General features: G+C 38.0%; 1 protein-coding gene across 1 annotated transcript; it reads right to left on the bottom strand.

The window, feature by feature from the left end:
- Positions 1 to 1,988: 1,988 nt before the first annotated feature.
- LOC108682929 (cilia- and flagella-associated protein 410) lies at positions 1,989 to 18,226 on the bottom strand. The gene is made up of 10 exons (XM_047880822.1): positions 18,057 to 18,226; positions 15,883 to 15,948; positions 14,851 to 15,018; positions 14,368 to 14,502; positions 12,648 to 12,741; positions 11,314 to 11,514; positions 8,639 to 8,755; positions 6,706 to 6,812; positions 2,257 to 2,320; positions 1,989 to 2,000 (listed from the first exon to the last, which is right to left on the bottom strand). The coding sequence occupies exons 1-10, from the start codon at positions 18,137 to 18,139 to the stop codon at positions 1,989 to 1,991; spliced, it is 1,047 nt and encodes a 348-aa protein (XP_047736778.1). The 5' UTR covers positions 18,140 to 18,226.

The following is an 18,226-nucleotide window of genomic DNA, read 5'->3' as shown; positions in this document are numbered from 1 at the left end:
TTTAATGGGTCATATTGTCCAACTAGTGACACAATTTTTGCACCTAGCACGTGATACGCGCCCTTTTGCCGTGCCAAACTGTGTCAGGATGACCCACACAAAAGACATAATTTTTATATCTACTTGTACAAGTCTCGTTCTCTTCCACTCTGCAAGTACAAATGATAAAATAATATTTTCTTTCTTCTTATCTTCTTGAGGTTGAAGCAAATTTATCAACCTTATCAGTAATTACTTCCATTCGAAACATCAGTATCAGAAAAACTGAATTTAAAATAAATAATTAGGCATAAGCTAATTGTTTCAATCATATCAAACTGACAACAAGGCTCTAAGTAACTAAATTAAAAACACTATTACAAGTGCACACAAAAAGCGTGTAAGATAATTGCAGTTCAGGAAATATTCTAATAATAAGTAGTGAAGTTGGGATGAACATAAGCTGTGACTATGGTTTAGGGATACAGAATAATCACCTGCTTCATAAGCATTTGAGGTAAATGCAATAAAGTAATAAACATTACAAGCAGAGCATCGGCATCACTCACTAGTGCAGTGAACAGAACAAGCTTGTGACTAATGGATGCATAACGAACTATTACTTATTTGACATAATGACAATGCAGACATTGAGGGGAGAAGGGGGAGTGAGGGGAGAAGGGGGATTTGAATGAGAGGGGACGTGTGGAGAATAGGGTGAATGGGTTGAGTATGAGAGGAAGGAGAAGTGAATGGGAGGATTATAATTGGCAATGCGCAGGGAGATAAAAGGTTGCGGTTGTATGTGGGGTTGAATGTGAAGGGATATGAAGGTATGTATGTGAAGGGATGTAAAGATATGAGAAGAGATGTAAAGATATGTGGAGGGATAGGAAGGGATGTTCAGGGATGGGGTTGAGAGGGTGCAGGGTGGGTAAGTCCGTTTAGGCTGAAATAAAGGCTACAGAACAAAGAGTGCGCGAGCCAGGAAACTACTTCCATAGCAACTAATATACTAAATAGTGCTTCACTATATACTAATGTACTAAATTGTTTCAGCATTTCTTCATTACAACATAACACAAAATGAAAGGCTAACTGGTTAACTAGCGAATAATTATTTCAACACCGAACAACGCGAAATAAAACAAGAATTTCATTCGTAGGGAGCGATACGGTAGTGAACAACATTACATTTTATTGTATTTTCGCTATTGTTGTTGTTATTGCATTGTTTAAATCTTATTGGCGTCCGGACGACCGAAATATAAAAATCTATGCCTTAGCGTTTAATATCTTAATTTGTTTCTCAATAGAAACTATACAGTATACACGATGTACACATGACCAGTAATACACACGTAAGTAGCGGTGCATTTGTCAGATTAAATATATTAATTAAAGGCATTTTGACCGATTTAGTGGAAATAAATGACTTACTTTAATGAAGGAATAATCAAAAGTTAATTTAGTGAACTTATAATATTAGGCGCGGCTATTATAGTGAATGGTATCATGAATGTGCATAGCAGCACGATTAAATATTCTATCACGTACTGAATAACTTTCCCCTTATATAAAATCTTGTGGTATAATAAATTAATAATTTTAATTAACATCCGCCAAGTAAGATGACAACATTGATGGAGTAGCTGCTTGGTAAGAATAAGTAGATAACATTGCAACATATTTATTATATTGGCGCGTTTGTTACAAGATAAAGGTAATCATTGCACTTATATTTAACGATCTTTAGGATGATCATTGATAAAAAACTTCAATTTTAAAAAAGGTAAGAATATATTAAAAAGTGCATTTTAGCAGGAGGGATTAACTAGTGATGGGAATTACAACATAAAACACATGCGTACAAACATTCACGAAGTTAGTGGAGTTATGTGCAGAAATGTACTAAATACTGCTTTACTAAACACGAATCTTCATAAATAATCGTGTTTACAACAAGCACCAAAATAGGTTAGATGAACAAATATGAACCATGGTTGATTTTAGCCAAAACCCTGGTTGGTAATAACAGTATAAAATAGCTTATATGGAAAAAATATAACTCAGTACTCACTGCAGTGAGTGACAGAGAGCGCATTTTCTCGTCGACGAAAACGTGAAGACGGACGAACGGACAGACGGACGGATGGACAGACGGACGGATGGACAGACGGACGGATGGACAGACGGACATGGCGAGCACAATAGAGCCTTTTTGTCCATTAATGGGAAAATGCACTGAAAACAGTAACCATGGTTAAGCACACTCACCCAGGCGCTGCTCTCCCTGTACTGCTGCTGCTGCTGTGGTGGTTGCTGCTGCTGGGACGTGCGTCTGGGGACACTAGAATAAGTCAAAAATCCGGCCAATTGTACATTAGATAAATGTTATTAACAAATCCAATATCTAATGGGATTGGATTTAATAATATCCAATAACAACTTTAATATTTAATTTCAATAATATTTTATCCAATATTTAATAATGCTACGATTGAATCAAGGCAATTTCTACACATATTATTGATTTAGAAAATGTATTTCACCAAACCGACGAGAAAGTTGAGTGTTGTTACAACGTACTCTCCCCTTTCGTTTATGTCAAGTTGGTTTCATAGAAAAGTTTCATCACAAATCAACTTTTAAAGTAAACTTCTTGGCAATATTCCATCCTAGAAAATGTGCCTCGGCAGAAAGCTGCCTCTTTAAAGAGAGAGGCTCACTATAGAGGCGAAATTGAGCCTCATGTAGGAACATGTAACTAATCATTGAAGTATCATTAAATGAAATAAATCAAACATCAAGTATCATTAAAAGAAATAAATGATACTTCAAGTATCATTATATGAAATAAATGATAATTCAGGTTACATTATATGAAATAAATGATAATTCAGGTTACATTATATGAAATAAATGATAATTCAGGTTACATTATATGAAATAAATGATAATTTAGGTTACATTCTACGAAACAAATTAAACCTCAGGTATCATTATATGAAATAAATTAAACATCAAGTAACATTATATCAAATAAATGATGCTTCAGGTATCATTATATGAAATATACGATACTTCAATAGTTAGTTAGAATAGTTAGATATTGAATAGTTTATCCCAATTAACTGTTCATTTCCCTATTGAATGAAACTATTCTGTGATGGAGCGTTGTAAAACTTCAAAAAGTTTGTCGCATCGCATAAATAAACTCAATGTTATGATTATAGAAAACAGTTAAGATATTAGGTACTCAGTTTCAATTAAAGCTCTTAATGACGTTTAAATCAAATTTAATCACGTGAGTATAGATTGAATCTCATAATGACATGAGCTATGGCATTCAATAACATTTCTTAATTTCCAATTCAACTTAAGCCTTCGTTAAACAAATAAATATGTTGAAAAACATCAAACATAACCAATTAAAGGTTAGCTAGCTAACATTATTAAGTTAATTTCAGAAATTTCTATACGTAAATGATAATGTAATTAAGCTGATGCAGACAGAATCGTGCATAAATTAAAATCGCATCAAACATGTGGAAAATGGACGTGAGATAACACGTGAGATAACAACAATCGCGGGCAACAAAGAAGGCACCAGCAAGAAAATATGCTACGATAAATAATTAAAATAATAGGCAATTACGGAAACTCCAACCGAGAATATTATGAGGAATGTGGTCAGCAAGGAATAGTAATTACAATGAGAAGCAATAACAATAACCATAAGGAGTGGCAATGCCGATGAAGCAAGGAATACTGAGAGAAATAATAAGAAGAAAGAGAGGAACGTTGCAATTACAATGAGAAGCAATAAAAATAACCATTAAGAGTGGCAATACCGAAGAAACAGGGAATACTGAGAGAAATAAGAGGAACAAAGATAGAGATGAGCGTTGCAAGCGGCCACTCACGGCGCTGTCTCCCTAACGTTGTTGGCGTTCCTAGCAACAACTTCGGCAGGAAAGTTAGCGTTGGGATCATTCGATGCGTCCGTGTTGCCGTTGGCTCGGTGCTCGGCGCTGCCAAACTGAGGTGATGATGTTGACCGCGGGATGTTCGCTGCCGCCGATGTTCGGGCCATTGGGGGACCAGACCCATGAGGGGACCGGGGCTGCGGGCCAACCTCGTGAGGGGCCGATAACCCTTGAGATGATGGTCCGATGCTTCCAAGAGATCTCGTGTGGCTTTCAGATGAAGGTGGGAAGCGTGGGTAGTTTGGTTCGTCTTCGAAACATCCGGCCTCCTCGTGGGCAGAACGCAACATTTTGTTGGGAGATGGACATTCCGGACGTCGAATTTCTTCGGCGCGACGAATTGTTTCAGGATGACGAGATCCTTCCTGGCGACCAACATCAGCAGCATCACCGCGACGTCCATCATCTGAACGGTCACGGCTGCTGAAATTAAAATCGAAACGCTGCATCGAATTCGAAAAAGATGGCGGTGGCGAAAGAATTCCTGAACTTCCACCTCCACTACTTTTCCCGCTAGATCTTCTACCAGCACCACCAGCAATTTTGGTCGCTGGTTGCTCAAGTTTGACATTCTTTTGACTTTGTTCAGACTTGCTGAGAGCGACTGGTCTGGTAACAAGTTTAGCTTGCGTTAAGAGAGCAGGACTAGACCCTGAAGACCGGGACAACGAAGGGGACTGCATGGGGGGCTGTTGATGCTGCGAAGAAGTTATAGAAGAAGCTGAAGATGAAATTGTCATCGATGGCTTGGCTTGGAACGCTTCATCAATTCGCTGTTGTTTAGACTTAGCCAGCTCCATTTCACGGATATAGCGCTCTTGTAAGAGGATCTTATCCGTTTTTTCGAGCGTGTTGATGAGCTGCTGGGCCATTTGTGGCTTGGCAGGGTCCCGGCGGCCGGCAGGCGGAGGGTCCTGCTCGTAAAGGCGCTCCTGGGACTCTGACAACATCGCTCGTCTGTCAGCGCTGTCACTCCGACGTTCGGGACGATGGCGTTCCATGTAAGACTGCAACTCGCGGTCAGTGTCGCGTTCTTCGTCGCGTTCCTGTTGACGTATGCCCGTTACTTTTTGTTGCCGTTGTTCCTGTTGCTGCCGTTGTTCCTGTTGCTGCCGTTGTTCCTGTTGCTGCCGTTGTTCCTGTTGTTGCCGTTGTTCCTGTTGCTGCCGTTGTTCCTGTTGCTGCCGTTGCTCCTGCTGTTGCCGTTGTTCCTGTTGTTGCCGTTGCTGTCGTTGTTCACGTATCTGACGGCGATACGGAGTGCCCGACTCTTTGCCTCCTGCAGTTTCATCTTCACAAGGATGAGTCTCAGGACTTTTGAGATGTCCTTCTGATTTCTGCACTCGCCGAACGTGTTCCATTTGAAAGGCATCATGCGGCGTTCGCGGAATTTTCTGTGCCGTTCGCTGGCGAGGTTCAGGTTTCACGTTGCGGTTTTCGGATTCATCGAGGCGATTTGGCCGGTCTGGACTTTGGTCTTGTCTGTTAGTATCAGTGAAAGATAAGCAAGCAACGTGGGTAAAGAGAATTACGAACAATGTGTAGCTCATGCAAGGTGAAAATTTTAGAAAAGCATTACGAGAAAATGGATTTTAAGTGGAATACATGAAACAGAGCAAGAAAATATACTTGAAAATCACGGGAGAGCAGATGTAAAAGCACGCACTTGCGCATGAAAAAAAACATGGCGAAAAGAACCACAGAGAAATTATGTTCAAGAAATTAACAAATTATAGAAAAATAAAGATACGAATCATCGGAGAAAGCAAATGAAGGAATAAAATGAAATAATATGAATAAAAGTACGTAATCAATGTCAAATGCAAGAAATGCAGGTACGATTAAAGTTGGAGTAGCGTGCAATAGGCATTATTATAGCAGCAACCAAAATTATTATAGCAGCATGCAACATTATTATAGGCGTGCAATATTATTATAGCAGCGTGCAACATTATTATAGGCGTGCAGTATTATTATAACCACAATAGACATAACCCCGACGGTGTTGGTGAAGACAATCCACGATTGCGTGAGGGAGGAGGGATTAACTTGGTTAAAACGAGTGCTGATGTGCAAGAATTTTGGTCACTTTCACTCAGCAATACGATCATAATTAGTACAGAAGCTTATAGAATTAAAGGAACTAGAGTTAATCCTATATAAACTTTGTTATAACAATATTATATTGTTTGTTCTATACCGTATCACTCAGCAATACCATCATAATTAGTACAGAAGCTTATATAATTCAAGTAACTAGAGTTAATCCTACAAACTGTGTCATAATAATATCATATTGATGGAAGATTCCCCTATAATATAGAACTATCAAACTAAACACAAACATAAGTCTTGACATTGTTAGAACTTATGATACGCATATGACAAGGTTCAATCTTATTGATCGTTACTAACACTCGTCCTGGATCAGTGGTAGCACTAGTACATAACTTTTTATGAACTATTGTAACAATGGTAGTGTAAGGATCAAGCCATTTCTAGCTAACCCTAGGGTAATATTTGCCTCCGTAGTCTTAGTCTGTGTTCATTAGCCGGCCATCAGCCACTCTTGCTCTGGCCGCCAGCACCATAGGTTAGTAACTAATAATGTTCTCTTGATAGGAAATCTTCATTTGTCTTGCCTGTGAATANCTGGTAGTGGCACTGACCTGAGAGGTGCCTGGTCCTGGTAGTGGCACTGACCTGAGAGGTGCCTGGTCCTGGTAGTGCCACTGACCTGAGAGGTGCCTGGTCCTGGTAGTGGTAGTCACGCCCCCCAGACTGCGGGCTGTCATAGTCGCTGCCCGCCGGCCCTCCCGCGTGAGAGGCGCGTCGGGTCGGACTCTGTAAAAACCATCATTCATTAATCACATAAACTTGACTAAATATTCAACAAAGTTAATCATTACTCCTCATTGGGTTATAATGTATAAATGTATAACTTGTGTATAAACATTATAAATATAATGTATAAATCAATGTAATGTATAGAAGCATTTTGATTTCATTTTATCATCAGGGATATTTATTACAATAACTGTTCTTGTGAATAAAATTCCAGTATAAACATCGCACTTGGATCATCTCATGGATAGATAAGATTTGTTAGAAATTAATAAACTTGGACAAATAGTAGAAAAATGTTGGAAAAATTAGGTTAGATCAATAAAAATTGTCAGTGTAAATGAAATGTCCTACTAGTTTTTTTGGCATAAAAATATTCAATTTTAGGAATTAGAATTTTTCATGTCAAAAATTGACAAGACGACGTTAGCAACAAAAATCCAATAAACTTTAAGTATTAGAAAAACATTCAGTATTAGTAAACAGTATTATTAGTTATAGTAAACAGTATTATAAGTATTAGAAAACAGTATTATTAGTTATGATAAACAGTATTAGTAGGTATTAGTAAACAGTATTAAGTAAAACAGAATAGAGCGTTGACCATTAAAGCAAATACAAGATTATATATTTTCTTTTAAAGACCAGAATAGGCCCTCAGAGCAAGGGCTTATTGTCCAGTAAAGACTCCACTAGACCAAAAACACGACAAAGAAGTCGTGACATATATCCACAAAAGATACCTGTAATACAGCATTTTTAAGAGAATTCCTGACGTTAACTGCCTTGACTTAATTTAATACGCTTTATTGAGCGAAGTTATTGAGGTAGGTTAAGAATGTTGATTTGTTGTTGCTCAGAAACTTCACCTGAAAAACACCGGTTAGTTATACATCAGGTGAGCAAAGAATTGAATATTATACGGAGGAATAAGAAAATCATAAAGACCAGCAATCATGAAAGGAAAATTTCGAACAATTGGTGGCAAATGCACCAGCGTGATGTTTATTGTGTCATTCAATCCAATTCATTTAAGTTTCAAGCTAAAAAATTCAATAAAATGTGGTTATGCAGACCACCGCAAGACATAAATAAGACCTGAATAAAATTAGTTTTAGCAATCATAATATGATGAAAATCGCGGCCTAAATAGAGCACGAAATCTAGAGAGGTGGAGCATTGAAGACCGTATGTAAGATACCACAAAGGAGGAGATGATGAGGCCAGAAATACAAATTGAGGCCAGAAATACAAATTGAGGCCAGAAATACAAATTGAAGCCAGAAATACAAATTGAAGCCAGAAATACAAATTGAGGCCAGAAATACAAATTGAGACCAGAAATACAAATTGAAGCCAGAAATACAAATTGAAGCCAGAAATACAAATTGAGGCCAGCAATAAAAATTGTGGCCAGAAATACAAATTTAGGCCACAAAAAGAAATTGAGGCCAGAAATACATGCAAGACCTTATGTAAGATAACACAAAGGAAGACAAGATGAGACCAGAAATACAAATTGAATGAACGGCCAATGGAGGCGCATCATCCACAGATGACAAGATACTGGACATTAGAGCCTGAATAAGATCATATATAGAACGAGCTATAAAATTTAAACCGGTTATTAAAAAGAGAGAGGCGTACAAAGATCAAAAGATTGTCACGGCGGAGACCTGATAGTATCAGTTTAAACCGGTTATTATAAAAAGAGAGGCGTACAAAGATCACAATATTGCCATGGCGGAAACATGATAGTGTCTCTTTAAACCGGTTATTATAAAGAGAGAGGCATACAAAGATCACAATATTGTCGTGGCGGAGACCTGATAGTATCTGGTCTGCTGCTGATAAGACGCTCTCCTGCTGGCGGGCAGCGACTGACTCGTCCTCTCATCGCCACTACTGTGATCCTGCTGTAGGAGAACCTCCTGCCTCTGCTGCTGCAAAAAAAAATCCTGTTTTTGCTGAAGAAGAAACTACTGTTTTTGCTGCAGAAGAAATTCATGTTTTTACTGCAGAAGAAATTCCTGTTTTTGCTGCAGAAGAAACTCCTGTTTTTGCTGCAGAAGAAACTCCTGTTTTCTCTAAGAAAAAAGCTCCTGTTTTTGCTGCCGAAAAAAAATCCATTTTTGCTGCTAAAAAAATCCTGTTTTCTCTGCAGAAGAAATTCCAGTTTTTGCTGCAGAAAAAAGCTCCTGTCTTTGCTGCAGAAGAAATTCCAGTTTTTGCTGCAGAAGAAGCTCCTGTTTTTCCTGTAGGTGGTGCTGGTAGGAGTCGTGCGCCGGCGAGGGACCTCTTCGCGTGCAGCTAAAGTTATTGTAATTTTTTCATGACGTCAGCAAAGCAGCGTTCTATAACTGACGGCGGTCATCAGGGGTCGGCGGTGGTACAATCAAAATTCAATTGCAATTGGCAATTGAAAATTATTATCAATTATCAGAAAATGAATTGGCAGAAACTACATTAAAAATATAACTCAGTACTCACTGCAGTGAGTGACAGAGAGCGCATTGTCTCGTCCGTCCGTGACGTGAAGTCACGGACGGACGGACATGGCGAGCACAATAGCGCCTTCTTTCCATAAATAAGAAAATGCGCTAAAAACGACGTGAGACTACAAATACAAACTGTAATCAAAGGAACAAATCTGGAATGAGTCAAATCCTGAAGCATTAAAGAGAAAACAAATTAGAAACATCGAGTCCGACCGGTAATAATAATCTAAATCCACGATTACAAATAACTTTGTTAATAAACTAGTGCACGTGTCTCATTGTAAACATGAGCAAACGTATTTATAAGAAGACCACTCTGTTAGGTATATATATGTTGCTCGTGGCTGCACTATAAAACATCAAACAATAACTGCTTTCTAGTTAGTTAACACAATAACAAATTGGCAGGCTTCATTGCTGGAAGATAACAATTATTTATCTAATGCCTCAGTTTGAGGTCTGCTTCACAGCGAGCATCTGATGTTTCAAGTAAAAAAAAATATGAGGTAAAATAAGTTAGGTAATGCATTTCACACTCTTTTCTCCGGTGAGAACCACAAAATAAAGAACAAGCAGACGTATATTAATAACAAAATGCTATGAACAAATCAGGTTTCTTGTATTTGTTCAAGCTAATACAAGATAGCAGACGATATCTCAGGCTCAGTTAATCGTGGTTAATTTAACGGGGACACACAATAAGAAAAACATATGCGACTTATACCTTCCTATAGTCATCTCTGTTGCTTCTTGCTTCTGCTGGTTCAGGGGAGGTGCAATTTGGCGATAAAAATCCTGAATTACTGCCACTGGAGGGAGGATTGGGCGACGTAAAACCATTCGAAGTTACGCTCGTTGGCGGGAGGGGCGACATGAAAACTGCATTCCCCAAGCTGGACGGTGGAAGGGGCGACATAAACCCTGCATTCCCCAAGCTGGACGGGGGAAGGAGCGACATAAACCCTGTATTCCCCAAGCTGGACGGGGGAAGGGGCGACATAAACGCACCCCTCTTCTCATTATTCGACAGATCTCTTGCATCGCTGGACGGGACAGGCGACATCATGTGTCGGGGCGACATGGCATGGGCTGACGACACCATGGGCGACATGGGGCGGGACCCGGAGTTGTTGAGGACGTGAGCCGTCCCATTGGACATGAGTCTTGGCCCGTGTACAGAGATTCTCTCTAAGGTAGAGGACGCTTGTTGGCCCGACGTGTGGTTACCAGCGCCTGACGGAGGGTATGAGGACCCTGGGGGTGAAGGTAATGATCCCGACGGCAGACTCAAGGGCCTCTTGCTGCGGCGGTCCGAGGTTCTTGAAGTTGGCTGGACCGAGTCAGGGTATTTGAACAAATGCTTCACTTTATGTAAGTTAACCAGAAGATAATAGACATCAACAACGCAAACGAGATAGAAAAAAAAAGTAAGAGCCTTACTAAAAAAATAAAATGATATTATTGGTATGTAGCAACCTTCGACAAATAATAAAAATAGGCCAGCATATGGCAATTATACTCGTGTTCGCGGTGACAAAATTACAGCGATAGCAAATAGAAAAGTATGAAAAATATAAGATATTTTCATACGAATTGCATCGTAACAAAGACGTGGATGTGTCAGCCAAACTCCACCCCAGGCCATCAGGAGACGCTGTACAATAACATTAATAACTCCACCAGAAGAGCATGGAGAGGCTGGTCCGGCCATAATCAATCCAGTGCCTGATGTGTCGGTTAACTTAAAAAATATAACTCAGTACTCACTGCAGTGAGTGACAGAGAGCGCATTTTCTCGTCGACGAAAACGTGAAGTCACGGACGGACGGACAGACAGACAGACAAACGGACGGACAGACAGACATGGCGAGCACAATAGCGTTTTTTTCATAAATGAGAAATGCGCTAAAAATACGAGCAAACGACGCAAATTACATAAAATAAATCCAACCTGAATAATAAAGGTGGAAATATTAGTTGATGCATCATATTTATCGTCTCACTAGCGACGTTGGTGAAGCGTGGGCGGCAGAGTACTGTGCAGAGGCGGCAGTGGACGGTCGACGTGTGGGCGACAAGGCGGTTGACTGATCGTCCTCGTCGTCTTCATATGTCGGCCTCATCTGCTGCTGTTGTTGTTGCTGTTGTTGCTGCTGTTGCTGCTGCTGGGGGAAGCTTTCTCGCTCAGGGCTGCTGTAGCTGTTCTGTAATGCATTAGTTTGCTTTAGTATGCAACTAAACAACCGAGTGTAAAAAGAGGCAGGGTGGCCCAGCGGTTAAAGTTCAGAGTACCAAGATTGGCGCAGAAAGGCGCGGGTTCGATCCCAGCTCTGTGCGCCAGTTTCTGGTCAGAATCGGCGAGGAGGCCGGGCGGTTAAGCACAGCAGAATTGTAGCAGTGAGTTGCGAGTTCAAGCCCGCACAATGCTGTGAGTGTTCTGCGATGTTAAGAATCGGCGACAGGCCTACGGCCTAATAAACGCTGAAACCGCTATTATTATTATTATTAAAGAGACTAAAATGAAATTAAGTGAAATCTAAACAATGCAGATAATAAAATATACTGAAAACAAGGCTTACACTACTGCAGCAATTTTACACACACCCCAACATGTGATTAAGAACATATTTTTATTCTATAATTTATTAACATTTGATTCCATTATGAACAGATTTCCTGTATTTTTGTAATTAATAAATCAATACACAGCTAAACGTAATTAATAAAATCATACGCCGCTAATACGTAATTGATACGCAGCTAATACATAATTAATACGCAGCTAATACATAATTAATACGCAGCTAATTTTTTCCTGTATGTAGCTGCTAAGCCATGAAGCAGCAGTAGGTAGTATTGCGTTGGCTGTCAGGAAGACATGAAACATTTCTTGTTGTGTGGGTGGATTTTATTATATTTATTTATTATTATTTATTACAGTGCTTATTATGTGATTATTATATTTTATTTATTATTATTATTACACTGCTTAAATTAATCTCACAATCTATTTCAATTTTATCGTTATGTTATTATTACTTGTTACAATTTGAATGAAAAACTTTCAAACTAACCATAAAAAACTGACCACCAAAAAGTTTGAAAATCATTTTTTTATTGTTTATTGCTGAAAATAAGAGCAATAAAACATCAAATTAAATTGTAGCTCACACATACCAAACAAAGAATTAACTCAACTGATAGAGAAACCAATTGATATTAAATACGAAATTATATTAACACATTGATCATAAAATAAACATGATTCTATTAAAAATTGAATGAGAAAGTCTCACAAAAACTATTCCAAGCTGAGTATTGTAGTAGAGAAAAGAACCTGAGAGTTGCGCTGGGTCCTGGAGGAGGCAGGAGGGCTGTAGTCGGAGAGACTGCCTCCGCCTCCACTCTCACTGCTCAGTCCTTCACTGCCTCTGTACGGGGGGACTAAGTCATTATTTCTGTGTGACAAAGTCATTATTTCTGTGGGAGAAAGTCATTATTTCTGTGTGACAAAGTCATTATTTCTGTGTGACAAAGTCATTATTGCTGTGGGACAAAGTCATTATTTCTGTGGGACAAAGTCATTATTGCTGTGGGACAAAGTCATTATTTCTGTGGGACAAAGTCATTATTTCTGGGTGACAAAGTCATTATTGCTGTGGGACAAAGTCATTATTTCTGTGGGACAAAGTCATTATTTCTGTGTGACAAAGTCATTATTGCTGTGGGACAAAGTCATTATTTCCTAGTGACAAAGTCCGCATATTTATGGTACAATTCTATGCTAATCACCCACAATGGGTGTTATTCTCTGCCCAGTTCTCATGTTTAACAATAAAAAATCCACATAAAATAAACATTTTTGTAATAGGCTACTTCCGAAGTTCACATATTTAACACCTAGAATGACATCCAGTCCGGAGGCAATTAGTTATAATATTAATTGCCATTATAATTATTGAAGCCTACAAAAGTAATTGGAAAAAGACACCTGCTGCTCTATTGCTGGCTGTGATCACATATTATACATGCGTTTTGAATCCTTGTATATATTTATTAATAAACCATATCCAATGCTATTATTATCTGAAAGCCAAGCTGGTTACTCCCAATAACCTAAAGGCAAAAAGAATAATTTAAATCTTAAGGTCTAAGCATTGCAATCTTAACTATATTTTAGTAAATGCTCCAATTATAAAAAAACAATTTCAGTGAATTAAAGAAAATGTTTTAAATTTCAAGCTAGTTTTTATGCATGAGCAGCTTTATCAACCGTCATTAGCAGCGATCAATAACGTGCATACAGAGATAGAATAGATAGCAAAATAAGTAACCTTATACAGTCACTAGCAGAACAATCCTTTCAGAAATACCCCATAATTATCAGCGATCTCTGCATATTGTCAACAATTTGCCCAAATATTGGCATTATTGTATAATCGTCAGCCGCAACATCTAATAGTCATCTGTGCATAAACTGAAATCCATTAATTTCCCAACTCAAATGCATCACTCACCCACAAATGCATTAATTTCCCAACTCAAATGCATCCATCACTCACCCACAAATGTATTAATTACACAGCTCAAATGCATCACTCACCCACAAATGTATTAATTACACAACTCAATTGCATCACTTACTCGAAAGCCACAACAGCATCCAACTTTCAGATATTGGTTTATATTACAAAGGACATGAGAGTGCCATACAAAAGCCAGCAGCATTGCTAAGATCCCGAAAATGGCTCACTAAAGCCACGTGCAACACTCACCTGTCAGCCTGATTTTCAGTGAGACTCACGGGTTTCCAACACTTCAGCAACACTCATCTGTCGACATGGGTTTGCAATACATCACGGGTTTCCAACACTTCCGTAACACTCCCGTGTTTCCATCACTTCAGCAACACTCACCTGTCAGCCTGATTTTCAGTGAGACTCACGGGTTTCCAACACTTCAGCAACACTCACCTGTCGACATGGGTTTGCAATACATCACGGGTTTCCAACACTTCCGTAACACTCCCGTGTTTCCATCACTTCAGCAACACTCACCTGTCGGCCTGATGTTCAGCACCTAAAGGCAACAAGGTACCGCACACCATGGCACGCTGCACCTCCTCTCCCTCCACCACCACGTTGTCCAACTTCTGTAGATGTGGCAGAGCCCGCAGTACAGTCAGCCGGTAACTGTGTAGTAAATGTTAAATTATTTCACCTCAATATACGTAATTGAAATATTCATGCCGCGTACGTATGACGACATGTTAATAAAATTACTTCTTTCAACATACATAACACTGAATATTCAATATAGATACCATACAAATAATTCTAGAATTATTCTATTGAATACTTAAATGTCATAGCTAAATATTGATATTTTAGGAAATTATATAACCACCTATGTAAACCAGAAACATTTTGGTTCTCCAATAATACAAATAGTAAACACAATTAATTGCCATTAAGCTCAAATGAATTATTTGAAGACTTGGAAAACACAAAAATATCTTGATTTAATTGTAAAGAACACACTTGTCAAACTGAGCACAAGGATTGTCAGCAAGCCACAAGCTTTTGAGTTTGGGCAGCTGACGCAGGTACAGCAGTTCATTGATGTCCTTTACATTGTTTTTGCGGATGTAAAGTTCTTGTAAGTTTGTGCACCACTGGAAGTCCACCAAGGTTGAAATTTGGTTCACACTGTAAAAGAGGTTTGATTATAAACGGTAGAATCTTTGGGTGAGAATAACAAAAATATAAACCTAATTCAAAATTCTTATCAATAAATTAAATTACAACATTTTCTAGTATTTAGCAATACACCTATCTCTAGGCCAATAAAATTGCTCTGAGGTAGAAAGAAAATTTGTTAATTTATTTAGAAAATATTTATTTCTATTCAATATGTAATGTTCTCTGGCTGGAAAAAACTTCTGGCATGCACCCTATACAGCCCCTCCTACGATATTTATACCTACTAGATGTCCTCTCAATATTCCCATATAATGACAAAAATATCCCTCGAAATATATTAATATATACGTATGTTGAGCAATATATTCCTCAAAAAACCCCAAAGGAGTAAATCAGTGAGAGATGAATCAGCAAGAAATATAAAATTAGTACCCTCTAGTTTATTAATTGGAGTTTTGTCCCATAGCCACCACCAATCAACAGAAATTCCCAACATAAACATTATTTGTATATGAGCTTACATTGATGTCTATGTATGATAGTTACAAATAGCAAAGATTTTGAACATGGTAATGTTGAAAATCCGCAATAGAAACAGGAATATGGAAGCATAGACCCTGCATGAGTCTGGGCTATAGTGCCGTTGTCAGTAGACAATGGATGAGCATATTGACTCCATTTAGATTTAATTTTTTTCCATGAATAAATTTCTCTAGAAAAACTTGGAAAATGAGCTGTGCCAGACAACACTTCTGCTGCTTGCATCCAGCCTCCATTATAAATATCATTATCATTTTCATTATCTTTCCACTAACATTCACTGAAGGTAAAATTGAAATTTTCTATCATTACTAAAAAATTACATCTTACCTGAGAGAAAGAACTTCCACATTGGGCAGCTTGCGAATCACAGATACATCAGAGAGTTCACTTCCCCTGAAAATAAATTAGAGAAATTAGGTTTGATTGGTTTAAAATATTGGAAATACATACCAATTAACCTAAGAAAAAAGGAATATGATATAATGGTATTGTTATTTTATAGTATGATTAATTGATCCTTGTAAGTAATTTGAAAAACATGTTCAAACAAATTAGGAAATGTAATTTTCTTACATTTCTCTCAGCTTTTTAACATGCAAAACTCATTATTTGAATTGAAAATACTCCTGTATTATTAAATATAAGGTATCAATTTATTAAATACTATATTTAATGTCACTGTTAAATATATTGCAGGATATTTTGGCCGTACAGTTAAAGTAATGCGGATTGCAGAGTTGAAAATTTTATGAAATGACATGTTTGCAAAATGCAAACCATGATTTTTTCAATCAAACAAAAATACATGACAGTAGAGCCACAAGATTTTATACCTACTAAAATTATAGAATGTTAGAGCCACAATATTTCAGAAAAAAGTAGGACTTTTCCCAAAATGGCATAACATAGGTTGAGGATGCCATTTTTCTAACCAAAGACTCCAAGACAAACCTATACTGATATAGACAGTGGATGCCAAGTTTTATTGCCAACATTCATCATCATGCAGACAACATTTACTACAAAATTGATGGTAAGCAGATAGCAGGTGCTGGCAGGCAGTCCAGGCACTAGTTAATATAATAACAAGGAAGCACGACATTGAACAGTTGGAGTCAGGCGCCAGCTATGAAAAACTTGCCTTGTGTCATGACCCAGTAAATTTTTACCCCTTCTAGTGGGTCATATGTCTAATGCAGCTAAATCACCTCTTCCCAAAGATCTAAGAATATTAACTTTAACACTTGGACTCTGATTGCTTAATCTTGTACTTGTACTATTATTTCATTTTTGTACCGTTTTTAACAGGGTTGCCAGATGGTCATTTTTTCCGTCCTTCCGGACAAATTCTGTAATTTAGTTTATCTCAATTGCATTGGCCAGCTAAAATTTATGATAGGGGTACTTCTTAATTAAATTTTAAATACTGCAAAAGAAGATAAATGGAATTTTTATAGCAGAACCTACAAATAAACTAGTATATATTGAGTTATCAGCCTTTTTTGTTCTCAGATTTGGCCAATTTTAGGCAACCTGAATTATGTACCACTACGTCCTGGAGAATTACATTTCATGGTATGCATATGTACCACTTTGGACTTCGGAGTCAACGTGTCAAGCAAGCAACATGATATTAAGCATTTTTAATCTCCTCACCTTAGTCATCTACAGATCTACTCAAGATTTAAACCAATATCTTGAGTATGAAATTGCTGGTATCCATGATACTCCACTGGTCTACCGTCTAGAGTCTACTTAGAGTAAACGCGGTACGTATATTCCGACATCGTGGGTAATTCTGTCACCTCTCCAACTTTTCCTTTATATTAAGCTTTGTTTTAGTTCCATGCGTTTGTTGATGGTTGAAATGGTGACGTCATACATTACGCATCAAAATACTGCCAAAACACTAGGTCTTGGCTATCTAGTGGGAAAATATTGAGATCCAAAGAGAGACAATGCATGCCACCTGGTGAGATCATCGAAAAATGTGTCAAATTTGACAATTGACCTTGCTCTACCAAATAGTGAATAACTTTGGGGTAACACGTGCATGCAACCTTGTAATAAGTTCGTGGCTTGTAAATAGTTCGTCATTACTCAGCGTAAATGGCTTTTCATTAAAAATTACCCGGCAACGCATCTTTAAAATGGCCGGCGACGCTTTGGGCTTAAAAATCCATATATTGCCGACGCTGCATCCACCCTCTGCATAGTGGTATGCAGTGACCACTGACCAGTATTAATCATTAGTATTGATGTATTTTTGAGAACTTATTGCAAGATCAGCCCAAATCAAAATCATTTATACAAATTTAAATACCTACCAGTTGTATTTCTAAAAATGTTACATCAAGTAAAATGTTCTGGAGAATTAACAATGAGTTCAAATTCAATAAATAAATTTCTGTATAGCTAACTAGTTAAGTAGTTTCATTTTTAAAGGAAAACTAAGATATAAACAATGAGCCATTCACCAAAATCAACAAGGAGCATCTCACCAGCAGTTGAGTTTCCTGATGTTCTGCAGATCGGAGCCCTTGGAACGGGCAACGACCATGTCTTCTGTTAATTTTATTGGCATTTTGGTAGGATATGTCGATATGTATCGGAAATTATTGCAGTCAAACACGCTGCTTCATGCTTGACGGATCAGACAGCAGCTGGTGTG

The sequence above is a fragment of the Hyalella azteca genome, unplaced genomic scaffold (assembly GCF_000764305.2).
Source record: "Hyalella azteca isolate HAZT.00-mixed unplaced genomic scaffold, Hazt_2.0.2 contig6408, whole genome shotgun sequence".
In the NCBI taxonomy this organism is placed as follows: Eukaryota; Metazoa; Arthropoda; class Malacostraca; order Amphipoda; family Hyalellidae; genus Hyalella; species Hyalella azteca.
The sequence above is the reverse complement of the archived record's forward strand: the minus strand, read 5'-3'. Positions and strand labels throughout refer to the sequence as shown.

Coding starts and splice junctions, on each gene's coding strand:
- LOC108682929 (XM_047880822.1), bottom strand. CDS start 18,139: ATGCCAATAAAATTAACAGAAGACATGGTCGTTGCCCGTTCCAAGGGC. Junction 12,742..14,367: donor GCTGAACATCAGGCCGACAG/GTGAGTGTTGCT, acceptor CCCCCCGTACAG/AGGCAGTGAAGGACTGAGCA. Junction 8,756..11,313: donor ACGCTTCACCAACGTCGCTA/GTGAGACGATAA, acceptor TTTTTTTTGCAG/CAGCAGAGGCAGGAGGTTCT.